This window comes from Adiantum capillus-veneris, chromosome 6, assembly GCF_014529385.1.
Source record: "Adiantum capillus-veneris isolate H3 chromosome 6, ASM1452938v2, whole genome shotgun sequence".
NCBI lineage: Eukaryota > Viridiplantae > Streptophyta > Polypodiopsida > Polypodiales > Pteridaceae > Adiantum > Adiantum capillus-veneris.
The window spans coordinates 12,286,377-12,309,147 of NC_140936.1; the positions used below are offsets into that span (position 1 = coordinate 12,286,377).

At 45.3% G+C, this 22,771-nt stretch overlaps 1 protein-coding gene across 1 annotated transcript in view; it reads right to left on the reverse strand.

Annotated features, from left to right (window-relative positions):
* LOC147455159 (BTB/POZ domain-containing protein At1g30440-like) overlaps nucleotides 1-21,204 on the reverse strand; it is a 39,197-nt gene extending 17,993 nt beyond the window's left edge. The window contains exon 1 of the mRNA XM_086513998.1: nucleotides 20,672-21,204. Coding sequence (XP_086370124.1) covers nucleotides 20,672-20,730 — 59 coding nt within the window. The 5' untranslated portion in view covers nucleotides 20,731-21,204. The remainder of the gene's footprint in view (nucleotides 1-20,671) is intronic.
* Between the last annotated feature and the right edge of the window lie 1,567 nt (nucleotides 21,205-22,771).

Genomic DNA, 22,771 nt, shown 5'->3' on the forward strand with positions numbered 1-22,771 from the left:
TGCTAAATCTGTCAATAACAGTCCAGATACCATCGTGCCCACTCTGTGTCTTCAGGAGATCAAAAATGAAATCCATCGCAATACTTTCCCAGGGGCTAGTGGGTATGGGTAAAGGCTGTAACAATCCCTGTGCTTTATGTATGTCAAACTTGACCTTCTAGCATACCAAGCAATTGCATACAGAATCGTCCACGTCCTTCTTGAGTCTCGGCCAAAAGATGTATCTCTCCACACCTTTCAAGGTGGTAGCAATGCCGCAGTGACCCGTAAATGGTGGACAGTGGCATTCGGTTAAAACCTTTTCCCTCAACAGCTGTGTAACGCACAACATCGTTTTCTTCATCAAGTAGCCATCCCAAATGGAATATCCCGCTACTACCTCCCCATTCTGTATTCGACCAAATACATCTGCAAAATCTGGATCTATGGCATACTAATCGACCATATCCTCGAAGCTTCTATGGCGTATCGTGGAAATAGCCAGAACCAATGGCTTCTGGGACAAAGCATCTGCCACCAAATTCTTCTGTCCCTGCACATTTTCAATCTGGAAGTGAAACTGTGACAAGATGTTTGCCCACCGCATCTGCTTTTCCGATAGCTGCTTCTGTGACAAGAAGTAGCGTAAACTCTGATAATCTGTGAAGACCGTAAAATCGGCTCCGAGTAGGTAATGTCGCCACTGAGTAACAGCATGGATAACCGCCAAAAGCTCTCATATATATGTGCTGTCATTCTGGCCTTGAGAACAATCGGCTCTCGTAGGCAATGACATGGCCTTCTTGCATTAAGACCGCACCCAGACTATGACCACAAGCATCACAATATACCTCGAATGACTTCTACAAAAAAAGCAAAGTGAAAACTGGTCCCGTAGTCAATTTCTCTTTCAATGTCTGAAAGGCAATCACCTTTGTGGGTCCCCACGAGAAAGGGACTCCTTTTTGTGTCAAGATATGCAAAGGGGAAGCAACCTCTGCAAACTTTCTAATGAACCACCGGTAGTAACAACATAAGCCCAAGAAGCTTCTAACTTCATGGACATTGTTCAAATCGGGCCAATCACAGATTGTCTCAATCTTGGCCGGGTCCATCTGTCACCAACGTGTGACTACTATCTATCATTTTTGTTGATTTCTTTCTTATTATCTATTTACTTTCACTTTTGGGAAACACCCCTCGGGAAATCTAACTGCCCTGCATTGCATAGCTAGTGTGGAACTGTCCAGAGGGAGTCCAGGCCTGAGGGCAAGAGAGCACTAAGGTTGGACAAGGACTATGGTTAGCAAAGTGGGGTCATTGACTAGCCAAAGTGGAATCCTTTGCTACAGAGGCTACATTTCAGTTCTGGACGTGGCCGCAGTGTACAAAGAGGGTCGGATGACCTAGAAAGATACAATGGCAACATCTCCTAAAATTTAGGGAACTGCTATTTTGGGACCTGAAAATGTGTTGACGTCATTACCTCCGGAATGACAAAGGGAACATTTTCTTACTCTGCCGTGAAGTCAACTGGGCAGCCGGTTGGGAGATTTTTAGGCGGCAACCCCGAAACGGGAAAATGCTTATAAATGTGCCAAGTGGCACAATTCTGTGCACTTTCCTCATGCAGAAAATTGGGCGCTGATTTTTAAGCTGGGAGAGGCTCATTTTCAGTTTTTGTCACAGGTTAAGAGCTGTGGAGTGCTTGCTTTCCCTCCTATGTACAGTGCGGTGCCAGGAGTGATGCCCTGCACGCTACGCACTGCCCTCTCTCTCCCCTTTGGCAGTATGTTATGCCCGACTAGTGGGCTCTTCATTTGACCAATGTACAGTTGTGTGGGTTCATGCACGATTGCCGAGGCAAGAGCCTCTTGCACAGGTACTGGATTAGCTAGCGACTAATCCCCCCGCAGGTACAGGTGAATTCGGAGAGGTTTCACGCCAGAAATCTCGTCCAATTCAAAGGGCAAGTAGCCCTACAGGTGCGGGAGCTCGAGGACTTGCTACGGATGTGACCGGCACGCAAAACGGACCCCGAAACAGTAAATTACAGCCTGCTGTGTATTTTTGCAGGTTTAGGGTTTTGGTCCTAAAAGGACCCTAATACCCCCAGGAGGTTCGGGGACGCAAGGGGACCGCTGTACAGGTGATTTGGCGCATTTTCAGGGCTGAAAACAGAGAATTCAGCGTGCTGCAGATTCTCGCCAAGTTTTGCAAAGTGCCCGTATGCGTCGGGAAAGTCAGTCAATGCGTGGGAATACTGACTGTGAAGTGTCCTAGTACAGTTATGCTGCCGAAATCGGGCTGGAACAGTGGAAATTCAGCCGAGTTTGTGCAGGGCAGCTTGTAAGGATTCACAACGTTTATTCCCTCTTTTGAAGAATAAAGAAATACCGAAAGGGGCGCCTAAGTTAGGGGCCAATCCGGTGTCGGTCTACTCATACAGGTGCAATCTAGCAGCCTGTATCCCTTTCCCCCGTGTTGTGTCTTGAAAGTGCAAGTAAAATAGACGACTAATAATGGGTGAAAGCTAAATCAAGGTTTGAAGTAAAGTCTACCGCCCTTTTTGGATTGAACACGCCGGTTACATGGTTCCATCGACGGGATTAAATCACTTTTTCCCATAGAAGTGAGCCTTGGTCAAATTGGGCTTGAAGACACAGGGGATCATAGACCAGACACAAGAAATTGCAATTATGGCTAACAGACCATATGATGTGACTGAAGAGGTTTCCTCTTCACAGGGTCAACAGACACATGAAGTGGGTGAGTCCTCAAGACCACCACAGACAGATGACGATATATTCAGGACCCAGTTGGCTACTGCTGTGGCTATGTTCACACAAGTAATGCAGAACCCGAGGTTTTTAGCCTTTCTGCAACCTCCTGTTCTGTCTCAGCAAGTTGGGTCACTGGATCATATTCAAAAGCCTGTTAAGGCTCGAGCACAGGTGATTCATACCGCACAGTCAATGGAAACACCTGTACACTTGACGAAGAACATGCAGTCTCCACAACCTATGCCTAAGGTGCAAGAACAGGTGGCTGAGATGCCAGTCTTTCAAGCTGTACCAGTTCAGCCCGCCACCTTTCAGTAGCCTATAGCTGGTTCTAATGGGTAGGGAAGCAACCTTCAGGGTAGGCAACAAGTCTTCCCACCACCTTCAGTACACCCTGGCTATTTTGGAGGTGGATCGGTATTCCAGAGCATGGCTGGTCATGCACCTGGAAATCAGTTTTACACGCCAAGAACAGTGTTCGGGGGTGCTCAAACAATGATACCTAACCCCATGTATGGTGTCACGGACATGCTACCAGGGTTTTAGAGCACTCAGGGCCAATTTGGGATGCCATAGGCAAATTTTGGTATGGCTGGAATTACAAATCAGCAGCCAAATATGGCATTTCCAGGTCAACTTAATTGCGGCCAGGGAACACAAATGAACCCTAACAGTGTTCCCATGTTTCAGTCACTTCCATATGACAATTTGACGCCGCTGGAGAGGCCAACTCCGTACAAAGAAGGTGGCAAAGGTGTGTCTTTCACGACCTTTACAGGGTTTGATGACAGGAGGAAGGCTCTCTCATTCCTCCAGCGGTTTGACAAGGCCTATGCAGGGGGAAACTTTACAGAGGCTTCAAAGGTCCGCAAGGCAACCACTTTCTTGACAGGGAATGCGTGACAATGGTGGACAACTTCATTGCTTAAGGGCAAGCTCCGTCCACATGGATTTATTTCAAGCAGATTTTTGCAGCAGCATGGTTATCTGATGACTTTGAAGCAAATGTCATGACAGAATGGCACCAGCTTAATGCTGCCACTTGCAGAAATCTGGATGATTACAATCGGAAGTTTTGGAAAGCTCTACTTCCAGTAACTTCCTATAGGTTTGTGCCATTGACAGAACAGATTGAAAAATATTGTTGTGGCCTACCTAAAGGATTGAGAAAGTACTGTACGAAGACAAAAGTCACTACTTTGACGCAACTCATCAAGGTAGCAAACACTAGCAATGGTTTGCTCAAGGGAGAAGATTGTGAATTAAACACTGGCGTCAAGGCAGGATCAGGCAAGAAAAATTCAGCCACGAAGCACGTTCCCAATGAGGCTCCTAAAGGGACTCAGGAGTCAGCCAACGCAGGGAAAGATAAAGCTACAGTTGAATCAGAAAAGGGACCAGCGAAGAAATGGAAAAGACGTTTTCCTCGCAAGTCTGAAGAGCAAAAGAAGGTCCTGAGGACAGAGAACAAATGCTTTATTTGTGAGCAGCCTGGCCACATTGCTTACAATTGTCCTACAAAGAAAAGGCCAGCTGATTCTGATGACAAGGAAGACAAGAAAGGAAAGAAGCCCATGGCTGGTCTAGTGCCAGATATGGTGGGCGACAAGCCAAATTCAGATGCAAGTGAGCTTTGCAGAGCATGGGGAAAGGTCAGGGATCAAACAGTGCTTATCTTCTTTGATCCAGGTGCCAAAGCCAACTTCATTTCCCCAGAATTGGCTTCAAAGTTGGGAATCAGACTGAAGAGATGGGGTATACAGCAGAAGCAGGTTTGGCATGTCCTGGCCATACAGAGGCTGCGACACCCATCATCGGAAAGTTGCGCCTACATATCCAGTCCTATGTAGATACTGAAGAATTTTACATCATGCCACTAGACGGATGTGATGTGTTGCTAGATATTCCTTGGTTGTTTCGTGTACAGGGAATCATGGATGCCTGCAACAAAAAGATCATTGTACAAAGCAGGGGAAAGACTCACATTCTGGATGTAAAGCTTAAAGGGGAGTCTATTCCCACTGTATCAGCTTCTGCTATTACTTCTGTAATGAAAAAGCATCTTTCTGCGTACTTGGTTTTTGCACGTGAAGTGTCAGATTGTGATGAATCAAATTTATCTGTGCTAGATAAAGAAAGGTCAATGTTTTTACAACAGTATAGTGACTGTTTTTCTGATTCATTACCGTCTCAATTACCGCCAGAGAGACCCGAGGACCATGCGATAGATTTAGTGCCAGGCAGTAGCCCACCAAATAAGCCTCCGTACAGGGTTAGTGCGGCTCAGCAGAAAGAGATAATGGGCCAAGTACAGGAGTTGTTAGAAAAGGGGCTGATTCAGCCCAGTTCATCTCCATTCTGTTCTCCAGTGTTGTTGGTGCAGAAAAAGGATGGCTCATGGCGTATGTGCATCGACTACCATGCACTGAACAAGAATACCATCAAGAATAGGTTCCCTATACCTAGAATTGATGATATTATGGACAAATTAGAAGGAGCAGCTATGTTTAGCAGGATAGATCTAAAGAGTGGGTACCATCAGATCCGCATTAGATCAGAGGATGTGCACAAGACTGCTTTTAGAACGACGTTTGGCCTTTACGAATTTTTAGTGATGCCCTTTGGTCTCACAAATGCTCCTGCTACGTTCAATAGGATGATGGACAGAATTTTCCGTCCACACCAGCAGTTTGTTGGTACATTCTTTGATGACATGATAGTCTACTCAAAGAATGAAGAGGAGCATAGGCATCACTTGGCCATTGTGTTCGAAGAGCTACGCAGTCATAGGTTGCTCATCAATGCAAAGAAAAGTGAGTTTTTTCTGGAAGAGATTCACTTTCTGGGACACATTGTCTCAAAGAATGGTGTCAGAATGGATCCTGCAAAAGTTGAAGCGATCAAGTCATGGCCAAATTTGAAGACGGTGCACGATGTCCGAAGCTTCTTGGGACTATGCTCCTATTACAGAAGGTTTATCCGAAATTTCGCTGAGATTGCTTCACCTTTACATGCTCTTCAAAAGAAGGCAGTCACCTTTAGATGGACACAAAAAGAGATTTCAGCTTTTAATCTCTTAAAGGAAAAGATGACTTCAGATCCAGTCATTGTGTTGCCAGCTCTTAGGAAGTCATTTGTGGTCCAGTGCGACGCCTGTGGTAGTAGCATTGGTGCAGTGCTAATGCAAGATGGCAGGGTAGTAGCCTATGAGAGCACAATTTTGCAAGGGCCAGAGATGACCATGCAGGTCTATGAGAAAGAGTTACTGGCTGTGATTCATGCACTCCTAAGTTGGAAACACTACCTGCTAGGTGCAGATTTCGTTGTCCAAACGGACCATCAGACCTTGCGGTACTTCTTGACACAAACAAAGTTATCTGAGAAGCATATGCGATGGGCAAATATCTTGTCAATGTTCCATTTTCAGATTGTGCATGTGGAAGGCAAGAAGAACGTTGTGGCTGATGCCTTGTCAAGGAAGCCACAAATTTCAGCTGTGTCAATTCCTTATCATCATGAACTTGATGATATGAGAGAACAGTATGCAAATGATGAAGATTTTGCAAGGGTCTTCGAGCAGCTAATGGATGGACAACGTCATGAACACTATCTTCTCAAAGATGGGTTCATGATGATGCATGGCAGATTGTGTGTCACAAAGCCATTGTGACGCAAAGTGATGCAAGAGAGTCATGTCCCACCGTATGCAGGGCATCGTGGTATCGATGCTACAGTTAAAGCGGTTGAGACATTCTTCTACTGGCCTAAATTGAGAAGAGATGTGGATGCCTTTGTGCGCGAATGCCTAATATGCCAAAAGGTCAAGTTTGACAGGCAAAAGGCACCAGGGTTATTGCAACCACTACCTATTCCAGATAAACCATGGGAAAGTATTGCTATGGATTTTATCTTTGATCTTCCGAGAACGCAGACAGGAAACAATGGTATTTGGACCATTATTTGCAGATTCAGCAAACAGGCTCATTTTATTCCTGTCAGAAAGAAGATAAAGCCAGATCAGATGGCACGCTTGTTTATGAGCAATATTTTCAAGTATCATGGCATGCCACAGTCGATTGTTAGCGACCGTGATCCACGCATGACAAGTTTGTTCTGGAGAGGCTTGTTTGAGAATATGGGCACCACGCTCAAATTCTCTTCGTCATTTCATCCTCAAACAGATGGGCAGTCAGAAGAGGCAAATTCTACTGTCCTAGATCTGCTGAAGTGCTATGTGTCAGAGCATAAAGGAAAGTGGGAGCAGTATTTGCCATTGGTGGAGTATGCATACAATAATACAGTGCATTCATCAACTGGCAAGGCACCCTTTGAGATAGTTGAAGGTGGCAAGAAAGTTCCTCCCATACTGCATACAAAGGACAAGATATTTGAAGCAGATAAGTATGTTCAGGACATGGATGAAATGTACAAGAAGGTCAAAGTGGCCTTGGAAAAGACTCGGGCAAAGCAAAAGAAAGTAGCTGATCGTCACCGTCGTGAAGTGGTATATTCACTTGGTGATTGGGTGCTTTTACGCTTTGAAAAGGCCAGGTTAAAGAAGATGAAGGGCAAGGAAAGACTGTTTCCAAAGCTCAGCATGCGTTACTATGGGCCTTTTCAAGTATGCGACATAATCAGTGATGTTGCATATAGGCTGAAATTGCCTGACAATTGGAAGATTCACAATGCGTTTCATGTGAGTCTTCTCAGACCCTATGTGAGTGATGTGCCAGAAGATATGCCAGCTGAAGATCAGACGGAAGTCGAGGAACTTGACGAGATCTTGGTCCCGGAACAGATTTTGGCACACAAAGAAAGGAAAGTGAAAGGCAAGGTTGCTAGGCGTTACTTGGTAAAGTTCAGAAACTATCCACCAATGGATGCTAAGTGGATGGAAGAAGGTGAACTTGCAGAGTCACCAACTGTGTTATCACTTTACCTTGAAGCCTTCGGTTTGCAACCTACCTTGACCCCATGAGTTTCAGAGCTACATGGATTGTCAGTGTGACAATGGCTTCTGAAACAAATGATGTACATGGTATTTAAAGTGAGCTCAAATGAAATACCTGTTACATGAATGTTAGAGCTGTACAGATTGTCAGTTTGGCAATTGCTCTTATGGAATGTCCAAAAGTTTGGTTAGTGCTATAGAAGTGAGTATTTCTTGTCAGTTTGTCAAGGATACAGTAATTGCTTCTATTAAAGAGTACATGTGTAACTGCATTCTTAAACTGTCGGTTTGGGTATGCTTGAAAGTGTTACGGGATCCAACGTGTACTATAAGACAGTGGCAAAATGTGCAGCTACCATTTTGTCATTGGAAAGTTAGTGACTCAAAGCAATGGCAGAGTGCGAAGCTACCACTATGTCATTGGGACAGGGTTCACACACAGGCAATACATGAGTCGACGAGGTGTTGAATACACCAGGGTTGACAATGAGCATGTATGTGTCGTATATGTGTCGACAGGTGTTGACAGTAAGCATGTACGACATAGATGCAAACGAGGACGTTTGAGATTTCAAGAGGGGGGTATGTCACCAACGTGTGACTACTATCTATCCTTTTTGTTGATTTCTTTCTTATTATCTATTTACTTTCACTTTTTGGAAACACCCCTCGGGAAATCTAACTGCCCTGCATTGCATAGCTAGTGTGGAACTGTCCATAGGGAGTCCAGGCCTGAGGGCAAGAGAGCACTAAGGTTGGACAAGGACTATGGTTAGCAAAGTGGAGTCATTGACTAGCCAAAGTGGAATCCTTTGCTACAGAGGCTACATTTCAGTTATGGATGTGGCCGCAGTGTACAAAGAGGGTCGGATGACCTAGAAAGATACGATGGCAGCATCTCCTAAAATTTAGGGAACTGCTATTTTGGGACCTGAAAATGTGTTGACGTCATTACCTCCGGAATGACAAAGGGAACATTTTCTTACTCTGCCGTGAAGTCAACTGGGCAGCCGGTTGGGAGATTTTTAGGCGGCAACCCCGAAACGGGAAAATGCTTATAAATGTGCCAAGTGGCACAATTCTGTGCACTTTCCTCATGCAGAAAATTGGGCGCTGATTTTTAAGCTGGGAGAGGCTCATTTTCAGTTTTTGTCACAGGTTAAGAGCTATGGAGTGCTTGCTTTCCCTCCTATGTACAGTGCGGTGCCAGGAGTGATGCCCTGCACGCTACGCACTGCCCTCTCTCTCCCCTTTGGCAGTATGTTATGCCCCACTAGTGGGCTCTTCATTTGACCAATGTACAGTTGTGTGGGTTCATGCGCGATTGCCGAGGCAAGAGCCTCTTGCACAGGTACTGGATTAGCTAGCGGCTAATCCCCCCGCAGGTACAGGTGAATTCGGAGAGGTTTCATGCCAGAAATCTCGTCCGATTCAAAGGGCAAGTAGCCCTACAGGTGCGGGAGCTCGAGGACTTGCTACGGATGCGACCGGCACGCGAAACGGAGCCTGAAACAGTAAATTACAGCCTGCTGTGTATTTTTGCAGGTTTAGGGTTTTGGCCCTAATCGGACCCTAATACCCCCAGGAGGTTCGGGGACGCAAGGGGACCGCTGTACAGGTGATCTGGCGCATTTTCAGGGCTGAAAACAGAGAATTCAGCATGCTGCAGATTCTCGCCAAGTTTTGCAAAGTGCCCGTATGCGTCGGGAAAGTCAGTCAATGCGTGGGAATACTGACTGTGAAGCGTCCTAGTACAGTTATGCTGCCGAAATCGGGCTGGAACAATGGAAATTCAGCCGAGTTTGTGCGGGGCAGCTTGTAGGGATTCACAACGTTTATTCCCTCTTTTGAAGAATAAAGAAATACCAAAAGGGGCGCATAAGTTAGGGGCCAATCTGGTGTCGGTCTACTCATACAGGTGCAATCTAGCAGCCTGTATCCCTTTCCCCCGTGTTGTGTCTTGAAAGTGCAGGTAAAATAGACGACTAATAATGGGTGAAAGCTAAATCAAGGTTTGAAGTAAAGTCTACCGCCCTTTTTAGATTGAACAGGCCGGTTACACCATCTGCACTCCTGCTGCTGAGATGATGTGTCCCAAGAAGTGTATCTCTGGTAGGAAAAATTCACTCTTCTTTGCATTGATCACCAACTTGTGATCCCGCAATGCCTGAAAGACCTGTAGAGCAGATGTTCTCTATGTTCTGCCTCATCCTTGGAGAAGACAATAATGTCATCAAAGAAAGTGCCCACAGAAGATCTGTACTCTCTAAAAATCATGTCCATCATTCAGTTAAAGGTCGTTGGAGCACTGGTGACGCGATTCGGATCTAATGATATCCGCTCTTCAAATAGATCCTGCTGAAACAAGAGGATCCCTGTAGTTGGTCTAGAATATCATCGATCCTAGGAATCGAAAATCTGTTCTTGATGGTGATTTTGTTGAGAGCTCTATAGTCAATGCACATTCTCCAAGATTCATCTTTCTTCAACACCAACAACACCGAAGAGCAGTAAGTTGAAGTACTCGGCTGGATAAGACCCTTTTCCAAGAGGTCTTTCACTTGGTTCATAATCTCTTCATTCTGGGCTCGGCTCACACGGTAAGGTGGCCGGTTCGGTGGTGTGCTTCAAATATCGGATCAATGGTATGATCCTCAGGACAAGCTGGTGGCACCTCGCCTGGCAGGCCCTCAGAAAAGCAATCGGCATGAGTCTGGAGAAAATCTTGGCGTTCTTTTTCTAGATCAGACATATTTGTCCTATGATGATCATTAAACTCTTTCAAAAAGATCGAGTAATTAAACAGACTGGATTTCATTAATTTCGAAACAGCCAAAGATGATACAATAGGGACAGACTCGCCCTTACGTTTCACATCAAGTACAATGATTCGGCCCGTTTCAGTAGTCAATGTCGCTTTCTTCGCTCGATAATCGACCACGGCGTTGTTCTTATGGTACCAAGGGACTCCCAGGAGAACATCACAACCTTCTAAGAGCATTATGTAGGTCCTCGTGCCCCAAACAACCCTGACAATGCAACCGAAGTTTGCCAATGACAGGTGTAATGGCCACGTCCCTGTCGGGTGCCGCTAGAACTACCTCTGGTTGTGGTCCCATCCAATCGGGTGTAATCTCGAGCCGTGCCACCAATTCAGGTGAAATGAAGTTGGCCTTGGGTCCTCCATCAAAGAAAAACAAATTTTCTTGATCTTTCACTTTGCCCCAAGCTCGGGAAAGTTCTGTACTCTCATCAATCATGCTTGGGTCAGTACCCATGCAATCTGGAACCCGTCTTGCCTTCATCTTGCTTTTTCGTCCACGTTCCTCAGCTGCTTTCGAACTCTCTAGCCTTTCTTCATCTTGTTCTTTCTGTGCCTTTTTAGGGCACTTCGCGGAGATGTGCCAAGGTTCCCCGCATCCAAAACACTTCCCTCTTTGATGTAGTTGGCTCTCTCCCGAAGAGTGAGCCGGGTCGTGCATCCTTATCTTTCTGTTCTTGGGGGCTCTTCTTCTTTCTACTTTCATTTTTAGAAGTCTGTTCGGTTCTCTGCGTCATGATCTCATCTGTGGGGTAAGTCAGACTACCTGAATGTATGGCAAAACCCCGTTTCGTATGACTCATCAGTTCTTGAATAGAATCTGACTTTTGTTCTAAGCAATGATCTCAGATCTCTGTAGGAAGTCCGCAGCTAAACCGCTCAATCTGTTCTTTAAACGAGATCTTCTTGAATGAAGAAGCGGGTAGAAAAGAGCTCAAAAATCTCTCGCAATATGCGTCCAAAGTATCTTTCTTGATCATCCGGAGATGATTCCAAGCAATTCGTATGTCGTGTTCATACTCCCGAGTCAACCAAGAAGAAATAAAAAGACTTAAATTTCAGCCATTTAATTGGCGCTTTCTTGTTCAATAGAAGAGTGGACCACAATGTTCGAGCATTTCCCTTGAAGTAAGAGGTAGCCCTACGAATCTTGGAGTGCTCTGAGTAATGCCCTCCAAAGAAAGCTATATCAAACTATTGTATAAAGGCCAAAGCCCTCGAACCATCTCGGAATTCAGAAAAAGTGTCAAATTTAATTGCCTGTCCACCTTCTTTAAATTCTCGAACTTTCTTGCTTTTATCCTCCAGAAAGTCATACCGGTTGGCTTTATAGAAATTCTTCTTTGCATAAAATCTGTGATCGTCGGGGTCGAAAATATCCGAAGACGAGTCCTCTGTAGAACTGTCAGAAACTAGGCGAAACTTAGGCTTCTTTGCCTTTTTCTTGCCCTTCCCGAAGTTTTGCTTTTTGCTTCGCTTTTTCCCTTTCCTGTCTTCTTTGCTCAAGTCAGAAGAGCTAGAAGAACTGTCAGAAGAAGAAGGAGAAGAAGAAGAATTGGATACTCCTTCAAATCGCACATGCTTCTTCTGCTTTCTTGCCGAGGCAAAAGAAGATTGATGACCCAAATAACCCGGGAAGTCAGTTCCTTTCTTCTGCTTTTTGTCGAGCTTTTTGGCTTTGTTGTTCGCGTCAAAAAGCTGGGTAATCCGTGTATCAACCACCTCTTCCAATTCTTGCTTTGTAAACATCCTCGGAGTAGAAGGTTTCTTGAGTGCCGGTTTGAGGGGTGGTTTTGTGGCCTTCCACCATCGGGAGTGCACTTCCTCAAAGGATGTCTGAGTCAAAAAATTTGCAAATTTCAAATCCTTTGCAAGATCGATCATCATCTTTGTCGCATCGTCAACCAATTGTCGACGTTCCATCTCTTCAATCTTCGCCTGAGTAGGCCGAGGTGGGCCGTACTCTTCGTGAGAATCTTCTTCTTGATCTCTTCCCGCATCCCCAGATGCAGAGGAAGTCGACTGTTCATTGTTGGAATCCATAAGTGCCACGAGAAAAGGATCTGATTTCCCAGTAGAAGAGAAATCGGCCGCGCTCTAATACCACTGTAACAAACTTGGACACTCCAAGTCAAGATTCTACCGCGACACAGCAGAGATTCACTTCAAAACAATTCACAATTGATTCGACACGGCCCGGCGCAGTTCCATGCCTAGAGATATTGGCCCCAAAGACTGGCGCCCCTTTCGGTATTTCTTTTTGTATTAATGTGTGTTCAAAGTACAAGGGAGGGGGAGGGTTCTCACTCTCAGACTCTACGTCTAGATACTCTGAGTTGTGAGACCCTGCCCACCAATTTAAAGGTTACAAGGGATGCCCAAAACCAGAGCCCCAAAAGCTGCCACTTTTAAAATCATCTTAAAATAAAGCAATTGGACAAAAAGCTTCTCAAAATTGCTTGCGTAGAATTCTCTTGCGCAAAAGCAGCTTCCGTAAAACCTGCCCGCAAATCACGGGATTCCGTACGCTCTGCCACGTCAGCCTGTCAGTGGAAAATGCGCCGCAAATTCTGGAAGGCCATACTGCTGCCACGTGGCACTACCGATGGGTCTGCTGCCAGCCCGGGAGGGGGGGGGTGTAAACTCTACTGCCCCACTGTAGGGCCAGCCAAGTCACCAGCTTGTGACACATTGGCACGCTTGTACGCATCCATCTTTGAGCAGCAGTTGAGTAGATGGGTAGAGAGAGAGGATGTACGGGCAGCAGGACATGCGAATTTTAGGAGAGGTTTCTCTACTCTTGACCACCATAATCTGACACTCAAAGCCATTATTGATAAGGGGAGATCACATAGGAGATGGCTCTATTGTTGCTTTGTGGATTTCCGCAAAGCCTTCGATACACTGCCTAGAGCTAGATTAATGCGCAGACTGCAGGAGATGGGGGTACCCAAAGAGTTGATTTGGGGGATCATGACTCTATACAAGTCAGTAGTGGGGCATGTACGCACTCCAGAGAGGATTTCGGACTTGGTTCACTCCACAATTGGGGTGAAACATGGCTGCCCGCTATCTCCTACACTATTTGTATGTGGATGAGGTTACCGACTACATTGAGAGGGGTGGTGATAGAGGAGCACAATTGGCATGGATCACACAATTGTTATATGTTGATGATATTGTGTTGATTTTTGACTCCCCCGAGGGGATGCAACGTCATTTAGATGCTTTGTACACATTTGCCCACAATAGTGGATTGTATGTTAACCAGGGGAAAACCAAGGTTATGGTGTTTAACACCACACCACAATGGGTCAGAGGTCAGCACCCACTTTTACATGTGGCCAAGGGACGGTCGAGTATACACATGCATACACCTATCTTGGGGTAGTCTTCAATGGACCGGTATTTTCATTGAGGAGAGCAGCAGAAACTAGATTGACAAGAGCTTATGCAGCCTTGGGAGGATTGGAGAAGATGTGTTCGCAGGTTCAGTTTCAGTAACCTCCAACAAAGATGTGGCTTTTTGACACTCTAGTGGCTTCAGCTATGCCTTATGGGGTTCAGATTTGGGGACCCTCAGTGGACCACCATGGCAGATCTAGTAGCACCGATGGATGGAGATGTATGGAGAGGCCTCTAGTCTCTAGAATCTCTCGGCTGATTCGGGCTAAGGCCTTGTCAAGTGCAGCGGAAGTGTTAAGGAATTAGCTCGGATCTAGTACTCCGCACAAACACAAGGGACACTTTACTTCACTTGAAAGAACTGAACTGGACTGAATGAAAGAGAGACACGAGAGAGAGAGAGAGAGAGAGAGAGAGAGAGAGAGAGAGAGAGAGAGGACACGATATGTCGGGTCCCAAACCCTCAAGGACCCCCTTGCTCTGTTGCCACAGCAAGTACTTTCTTTATTCTTGCACAATGTTGATACAATGACTAAATGTTGAGATGTTGATGCCAATGGGTACTGATGCTACTGATGTTGGGTACTATTGAGATATTGAAGGGTACTGTGAGTACTGGGGTACTGCGGGTATTGAAGGTATTGATGGGTATTAAGGGGTATTGCGGGTACTGCAAGTATTGATGGGTTTTGTGTCGAGGACGATGACAATGACAACGATGGTGAGGTACTAATGGATTCTATGTCAACGAATGGGCATGCTTCACAGTAAACTTCAGAGCCCACTTATACCAGAGGTATATTAGTGTATGAAGGCTTCCCTGAGACTTGGAGTATGTCTAGACTCTACGATTGTGCCTATTTTCAAGTCAGGAGATCCCATGATTCCCGGGAATTATCGCACCATCATTGTCAGGTGCAGCGGAAGAGAATAAGGACTTTGCTCGTATCTAGTACTCCGCACACAAACACAAGGGACAATTTACTTCACTTGAAAGAACTGAACTGAACTGAAAGAAAGAGAGACGACAAGAGAGAGAAAAGAGACGACACAGGGATGTCGGGTCCGAACCCTTAAGGGCCCCCTTGCTCTGTTGCCAAAGCAAGTACTTTCTTTATTCTTACACAATGTTGATACAATGACTAAATGCTGAGATGTTGATGCTAATGGGTACTGATGCTACTGATGATGGGTACTGGGTACTGAGGTACTGAAGGGGTACTAAGGTATTGAGGTTTTATGTCGAAGACGAGAAGGTCGACGACGAGGTCTATGTCGAAGACAAGAAGTCGACGACGAGGTACTAAGGGTCTTTGTCGACGACGATGAAGTCGACGACGGTACTGTGTCGAAGACGGTGAAGTCGACAACGGTTCTGTGTCGATGACGGTGAAGTTGACAACGGTTCTGTGTCGAAGACGGTGATGTCGACGACGGGGTCTATGTCGAAGACGGTGATGTCGACGACGAGTACTGTTGGTTTATGTCGTCGAGGATGATGTCGACGACGACGACGATGGTGACTGTGACAATGACGACCATGGTGTCGTCGTCAAGTCCGGGACTGCGATGACGATGATGATGACGAAGGTGTCGTCGTCAAGATAGGGATCTGCGATGACGATGGCGATGGTGTCGTCGTCAAGATAGGGACTTCGACGACGATGACGATGGTGGCGACGACGATGGTGTCGGACGACGACGGCATCAAGGCTGAAAACTGAAAACGTTGGGCTATCTACTGAAATCTGAAAACGCCAAGCTGATCAGGGTCTTCTTCTTCTTGAGAAAACGCTAGGGCTCCTGCTGAGGTGTTGGCTCCTGCTGGGTGTCTGCCTCCTTGTGTCCCTGCTTCTTTTGCTTCTATTGAGTGCCCAATGGGTTTCTTTTATAGATCTTTAGCAATTTGCCCTACCTACTTTTCCAACAAACTTACAAAAAGAATTCCAAAAGTCACTTTTAATAAAATGACTTATAATAGGTGGTTCACACGGTAAAATGCCTGCATGATGAAATGATTGTTCTTGTGCAAGAGAGGGTACACAAGTGTGACTGGCCTGGACATGCACGTCCTGCTAGAGGCTTACAAAGGTGCCAGGCTCAGTCCTAAGCTAAGACTCTTTCTAGGTTATGGTAGAAGCGTGTCCACGTGGCGCAAGTGAAGTGCGCACGTGACAATCATGGTTGGTCACACATTAGCTAGGCTGTATGCATCCGTTCTTGAGCAGGAGCTGAGCAGATGGGCAGAGCAAGAGGGCATAAGAGCACTAGGGCAAGCAGGTTTCAAGAGAGGTTTGTTTCTCCACTCTTGACCAGATCCTAACACTGAGGAGAGTAGACACCATGACAAGAGGATCTATTGTAGCTTTGTGGATTTCCACAAAGCTTTTGACACAGTGCCGAGAGCCACACTTATACGCAGATTACAGGACATGGGTGTGCCTACTGAGCTGATATGGGGTATTGTGGCTTCTATATAGGACAGTGATGGGGCGGGTACACACCACTGAAGGAATGTCTGACATGGTCCACTCCACTATTGGAGTAAAGCACGGATGCCCCCTATCCCCGACTCTTTTTGGGATGTATGTGGATGAGTTTTCGGACTATGTAGAGCGCCAGGGAGACAGGGGGGCTCAGCTAGCAGGGAAATGGATTCCATTGTTACTATATGTTGATGATATTGTGCTGATTTCTGACTCTCCAAAGGGGATGCAACGTCATTTGGATGCTCTGCATACATTTGCTCGTGACAGTGGATTGTCTGTCAACCTCGGGAAAACCAAGGTTATGGTGTTCAACACCACACCACAGTGGGTCAGGAGGTCAACACCCACATTTACGTATGGCCAGGAGACTGTGGAGTAACACAGATGCATATACTTATCTAGGGGTAGTCTTCGGTGGACCGGTGTTTTCACTAAGGAGAGCATCAGAGACTAGACTGACGAAAGCATATGCAGCTTTGCGAGGACTGGAGAGGATGTGTTTGCAGGTTCAGTTTCAGGAACCACAAACAAAGCTCTCGCTTTTTCACACTCTGGTGACTCCAGCTATGCTTTATGGAGTTCATGTATGGGGACCCTCAGTAGACCACCATGGAGATCTGGCAACACAGATAGATGGAGATGTATGGAGAGGCCTCTGGTCTCTATGATCGCTCGGATGATCCGAGCTAAGGCCTCAGTGCCGCATGAGATTATCCGAGCCGAGCTAGCCGCCCCCCCCCCCCTTGTGGTGGAGGCATTGACTAGATCAGTATCCTTTATGCACGGTCTATGGGATCTCAAATACACTCGGCTTACCCCGGAGTCATCTCGACAATTAGCTCTACAAGGCGATAAAGCATGTTGGTATGGACAGATGACAACATGGTTTCAGTCACATGGTTTCACCATGGATAGATTGCCTCCATTTCAATACTCCCTGTGGATGCACCCTCCCTGTCTCTCACAGGACAGAGATCACCAGACTCATACGTCAGAATCAGATTCAGCTAGATACCAGGAGCACATGGATACAGCCGACACAGGAGTTGGGCACGAAGATGGCCTTCTATAGAGAGCATCTTCTCCAACTCACGAAGGACGGTTTTGTGACTAGGCCTGCATACATGGATACGCGCTTATCTCATGGGATAAGATGCGCTATTGGGCAGATACGCACATCCTCACATCAGCTCCAGATCGAGACTAGCCGTTTTCGAGGGGTGCCAACAAAGGCTAGGATATGTCACGTATGTAACTTAGAGCCAAAGACAAGGTTGCACTATATATGTCATTGCCCGCGTACTCTGAGATACGCGGCCGCTGCCACTGCCTGTGCAAAGAAGGTTTCGGACCTTTTTCTAGAGTCATGAGATACAAGGATCAGAGATGTCTCGGATTGTTCCTGCTAGAGCTGCGCAAACTTAGGGGGAGCTTGCTGAGGACATCAGGGGAAAGACAGTCTCAAAGACAATCACAGATTTCTTTACACCAGCCAGGGGAGAGCCAGAGGAGCAATCATTACAACAGATCTCACAGCCCACTCATACTAGAGGTACACTGCTTGACCAAGCCACTGAGCTAGGCAGATCAAGACGCCCACGACCTCGGGGGGTCTCCCACCACCGACGAAGGCTGCAACAGAAGATACAGATTACTCTAGCTCGACATGCAAGACGCCCAACCAGAGTACTGACCATAGAGGAGGTTGTTGATGAGATCCGACAGCGATCGATGAGAGATTTTATCTGAACCCCCCCCCCCCCCCCCGTATCTCGTCTCAATCCCGAATCAACTTCAGATTTATTTCCTTCCTCGTTAGTGTTTTAGTTTTAGTGTTAGTTCTCTATAACTTTGTAATTTCCGTACTCAGACATGATATCAGATTCACCAATTGTAACTTTTTGGTCTCATAGGTCATTTTGGCCTTTTGAATACGTTAATATAACATTTCATCTCTCTCTCTCTCTCTCTCTCTCTCTCTCTCTCTCTCTCTCTCTCTCTCTCTCTCTCTCTCTCTCTCTCTCGTTATTTGTACCTGCACTCCCAAGCCGCCATGGCTACACCTCGCTACCATCCACCCTAGCCTCGTTCTCTCGTCAAATAGATCTTTGAGGTCTCTTGGAATAGTTTCCTACAACGTTAAAATTCTCTTCTTCTTCTTCTACATTTGGTTTCAGAGCCTCCTCGAGGGCCTGTGCTCGAAGAGCTTCGCGGGGACCGCTGCCTGCAAAGGGGAAAAGAAGGTCATGGACCTGCATGAATTTGGTGTTAACTACCATCAGCAGGTTCGCCATGGTCTGAAGCACAACTTTCGACACTGGACGACCTTCCAGTGCGGCCTCTACTAGCTACGCTGAAGCAGGTCGACAGCAACGCTGTCTGCAGATACAAAATTCGACATCGTTCATTCATTCTTCTTCTTCCTTTTCATCCTTTCACACTCAATTAATCGTTTTAGGTCTTTGGTCTTTTTCCTTCAATCAAGAGGGCCTTCACACCTATAAAGGCTGCAATCTCGAGCGAGATCTCCATCATCAATTGCATTTCAAAACACTGTATTAAGACACAGTGGCAAACGCTATAAAGTGTTGAAAACTCGACAAATTTGAAGTCCGTAGCAATTGCAGCCGACAGCAAGTATAGTGTAAGCAAGCCAAGGCTAAACGACAAGCATTTCAAAACACTCTCGCCTTAGCTGCAAATCAGTGAGCCACCTAGGATACTTTTCATAACGGCCTTGTCAACAACGGTGGTTATATACTTCAAGGATCTTGACAAGCATAACATGATAATAAAGGTTCCTCTGAATATATGGACGAACATAGCAAATAAACAGCTATCTAGTACTAGAGAACTAGATAGGACAAAGAATAGCTCGATGGAGATTGATCAAATGCTACACACTAAACTGAAAAGAAAGCTAGAAATAGTGATTCTTTCAACTGTTTTGCTTCAAGCACTCAGTACACCAACGACACAGCATACAAAATTATTTTTCCTTGTTAAGTGTCATAGGTTTATTTTTAATTTGATATGTTGTTAACATCAATGTCAAAAGCCTTGTCATGCCAAATGAACATGTACAGGTTAGACACTGCCACACATACAAAGTGGTAAGACCTCCCAAAATAATACCACTTTTTGCTCAAGTCCTATTTTTGTCCCACTTCTCGTGAGGTTATTGGGTACACCCTAAACCTAAGGTTTGGCAGTGAACCAAGAACTCCATTTGTCGGTAGCTTAACAGCAGCACCACATTATCTGTACATGCACTCCCCAAGCCGCCATGGCTACACCTCGCTACCATCCAACCTAGCCTTGTTCTCTACAATATGTGTGCCAACATAAACTAGGAGTTGCTATGCTTAATATGCCAAACACTATCGCATTACAAATATCCATAACATGTGTTGAGTGCACCTACAACAACTGCAACCTGTGGCCCTCAAAATAATCCAACTTGCAACTGTAAACTCATGTGTTTCCTTTAAGTAGCTCCCTTTCAATTACTACAAATATGCTTTTTGTTTTATTTTTTGTTAAGAAAAACTAGAATTAACACTCGATAGGTTCTGGTCGTTTGAATTGCATCCAGAAAATAAAGTGGAAACATAGCCTTTAATGGTTCTCTTCCAGCTTTTCCTACCTCCCAACCCAATCAGCAGCCATTTCCAGAGAAATTTGAATGCCATGAGAGCTTCTGTCCCAAAACTAATTAAATTCCAAGCACTGATAATGGTGCAAGCTCTTACATGTTACAAGACCTTGCCAACCAATTGCCGGATAGAATCTTCAAACAAGGATCAAATCACATGAGCGTGAGCACAAACAGGACATAAAAGGCCCATTTCTACAGCAAGTTACAAAAGAGCAAATTTGTGATGATAGAGGAGTCTATGACCAACGGGAAGCACAATGAGGATGATCAATGAGAAACACGGTGAGGGATGGGAGGCACACAATGTTTGACCAAACTATGTAACCGCCACCTAAAAATCGCTGGAGAGTACCTATAAAAGGTGTGTTTTGTGTGCATGTACGCACTCATGTATCTGTTGAAGTTGTGATTGAATGTGTTATAAAGATGCAACCTGGACCATTTGGCAATTCTGGCAGAACGACGAGTGAAAAACTCGATATCAATAGCCTTGCATTCCCTTAAGAGGCAAGGAGGCAGTTAAAAAGAGTTCTCCACAGAAGGTGAAATATTGGAGTTTTGGCTGAGAAGGGAAGGTGATCTTACCATTCTTGCCCTTTACGCTGAAATCCATCAGGTTTAAAGCCCACCTTGAGGCATGCCATCGCTTTGCTCGAAAGGTCTCTTTTACTACCCTTTCTTGCTCTCTCGTCGAGACCCAGGACGCCAGAAATGCAATACAAAGGGGCTCAGCCGATTAAGCTTCCTTCCAGTAGTTTGCGGGATGAGGCGCCATAGAAAGCTCTGTGTGTGTGTGTGTGTGTGTGTGTGTGTGAGAGAGAGAGAGAGAGAGAGAGAGAGGGGGGGGGGGGGGGGGGGGGGGGGGGGGGGGAAATGCTGCTCCACTAACCCGACAAGCTGCGCAGAGAGAGAGAGAGAGAGAGAGAGAGAGAGAGGGGCGACACAAAGGTTCAAACAACACGCACCGGCACAATATAGCCTACACCCACTAAAAACATACACAGCTGAGTCTTGACAAGGAGGGGGGAAATTCTGTTCGGAAGCGGCGGGGAGACTCGGAGAGAGAGAAGATGGAGGTGAACTATTTGAGACAGCCCCAAGACATTTAAAGTTATATAGTAGGTGACAAACTGATAAAGTAGGAGCCAAATGATCACTTGAAAGTTGAACGCCACTCTCTCCTACAACACCCATACAAAATGCAAAAACCGCTCTTGAGAAGTCACTTTATCAAAGAGGCCCCATGTCCACTTTGTGCTCATTGCTACCCCAACTTTGCCAATCTCATATCCACTTTGTGCTACCCCAACTCTCTCAACTTTGCCACCTCTCAAGTCACCACCATTCCCTCTCTAGACTCAATCTTAACTCTAGAAGGGGTCTAGGAGATTTGGAGCAGATTCCCACGGGCGGGGGTAGAATCCCCGCTCCTCGTCATCAAACTTGGAGGGGTAGAATGCTCCCCGTGCAAAACTAGCCTTAGAAGTCATAGCCACTCAAAGCTAAAAGTGAACTAACTTAGTTAAACTAAATGTGAGCAATGAGTAAACTACAATACATTGAGACTTAGCATCTAAGGGCTATATTAAGAGCCGAACCAATTTCTTGTCGTGGGTAACTAGCAATCAAAGTTGTGATTCTTGCCAAACTTTTGTTTCGTAACTCTTTGTAAACAAAATTTTCAAGTTGTCCAAATTCACAAGTAATCAGATTGATTCACATTTAGATCCAATTGTACCAAGTTGAATTGCGGCTGATGATTGATGTCAACGATAGGTCCCTCCCAAAGATCTTGTGTCATTGAGCTTCCTCGGCCTTTCACCCCTTCAAGATGTAAAGGCCTCTTCTATAGAGCTCCTCCGTTTTACCATCTATATATGGTGGTGCTTGAGAGGTGCACACATGCTTGCCTATGCACGCCATCTTCCCACCTACCTAAGATGTCCTCTAGATATACAATATAGGTATATTATATTCTTGTGAAATATTTTGTCCTCTCTCTCTCTCTCTCTCTCTCTCTCTCACACACACACACACACACACACACACACACACACACACGGAGCTAGAAAATTTAAAGAACCTTGACCTTAAAGTTCCATCCAACTTCAAATGGTGTGAATGTGGTATGCATACCTTGTCTTAACACTAGTTTAGTACCAAAATACAACACTTCGTGTCCTTTTTTCAAGGTTTTCAATAAAATGTCGTGTCAATCTTTAAAAGAAAATTAGGGCCTTTTATACAATAATCATAGAGTTGTTTAAAATTTCCTTCTTACACTTTTGAGCTTATTATGATAGATAATTGAGCCCATAAAAAGCCCTCGTGCAAAACTACATGTAATGAATAGAAAGGATAGGTACAATAAGCTTAGAGAAAAATGCCAAGGCTTAGGAAAAATTGCAGGTATCTTACTTATACTAGTTCCACATGTTTGTCTATGTTTAACTCAATAAAAACTTATTTTAATGTTGTATTAAATTATATTAATTTATGTGGGTCCAATACACAGGTTTTATGCATGGGATTATAAATAAAGCAATACATTTTATTTGTGTTATTTGAAGAGTCATTGTGGTATATAGACATGCACACTATCCAAGTAATAATACATTAACAAAAAACTATAGTTGTTTATGTGAGCTTTAAGTAAGACATATTTTGTATCTCAAAATTGTACTT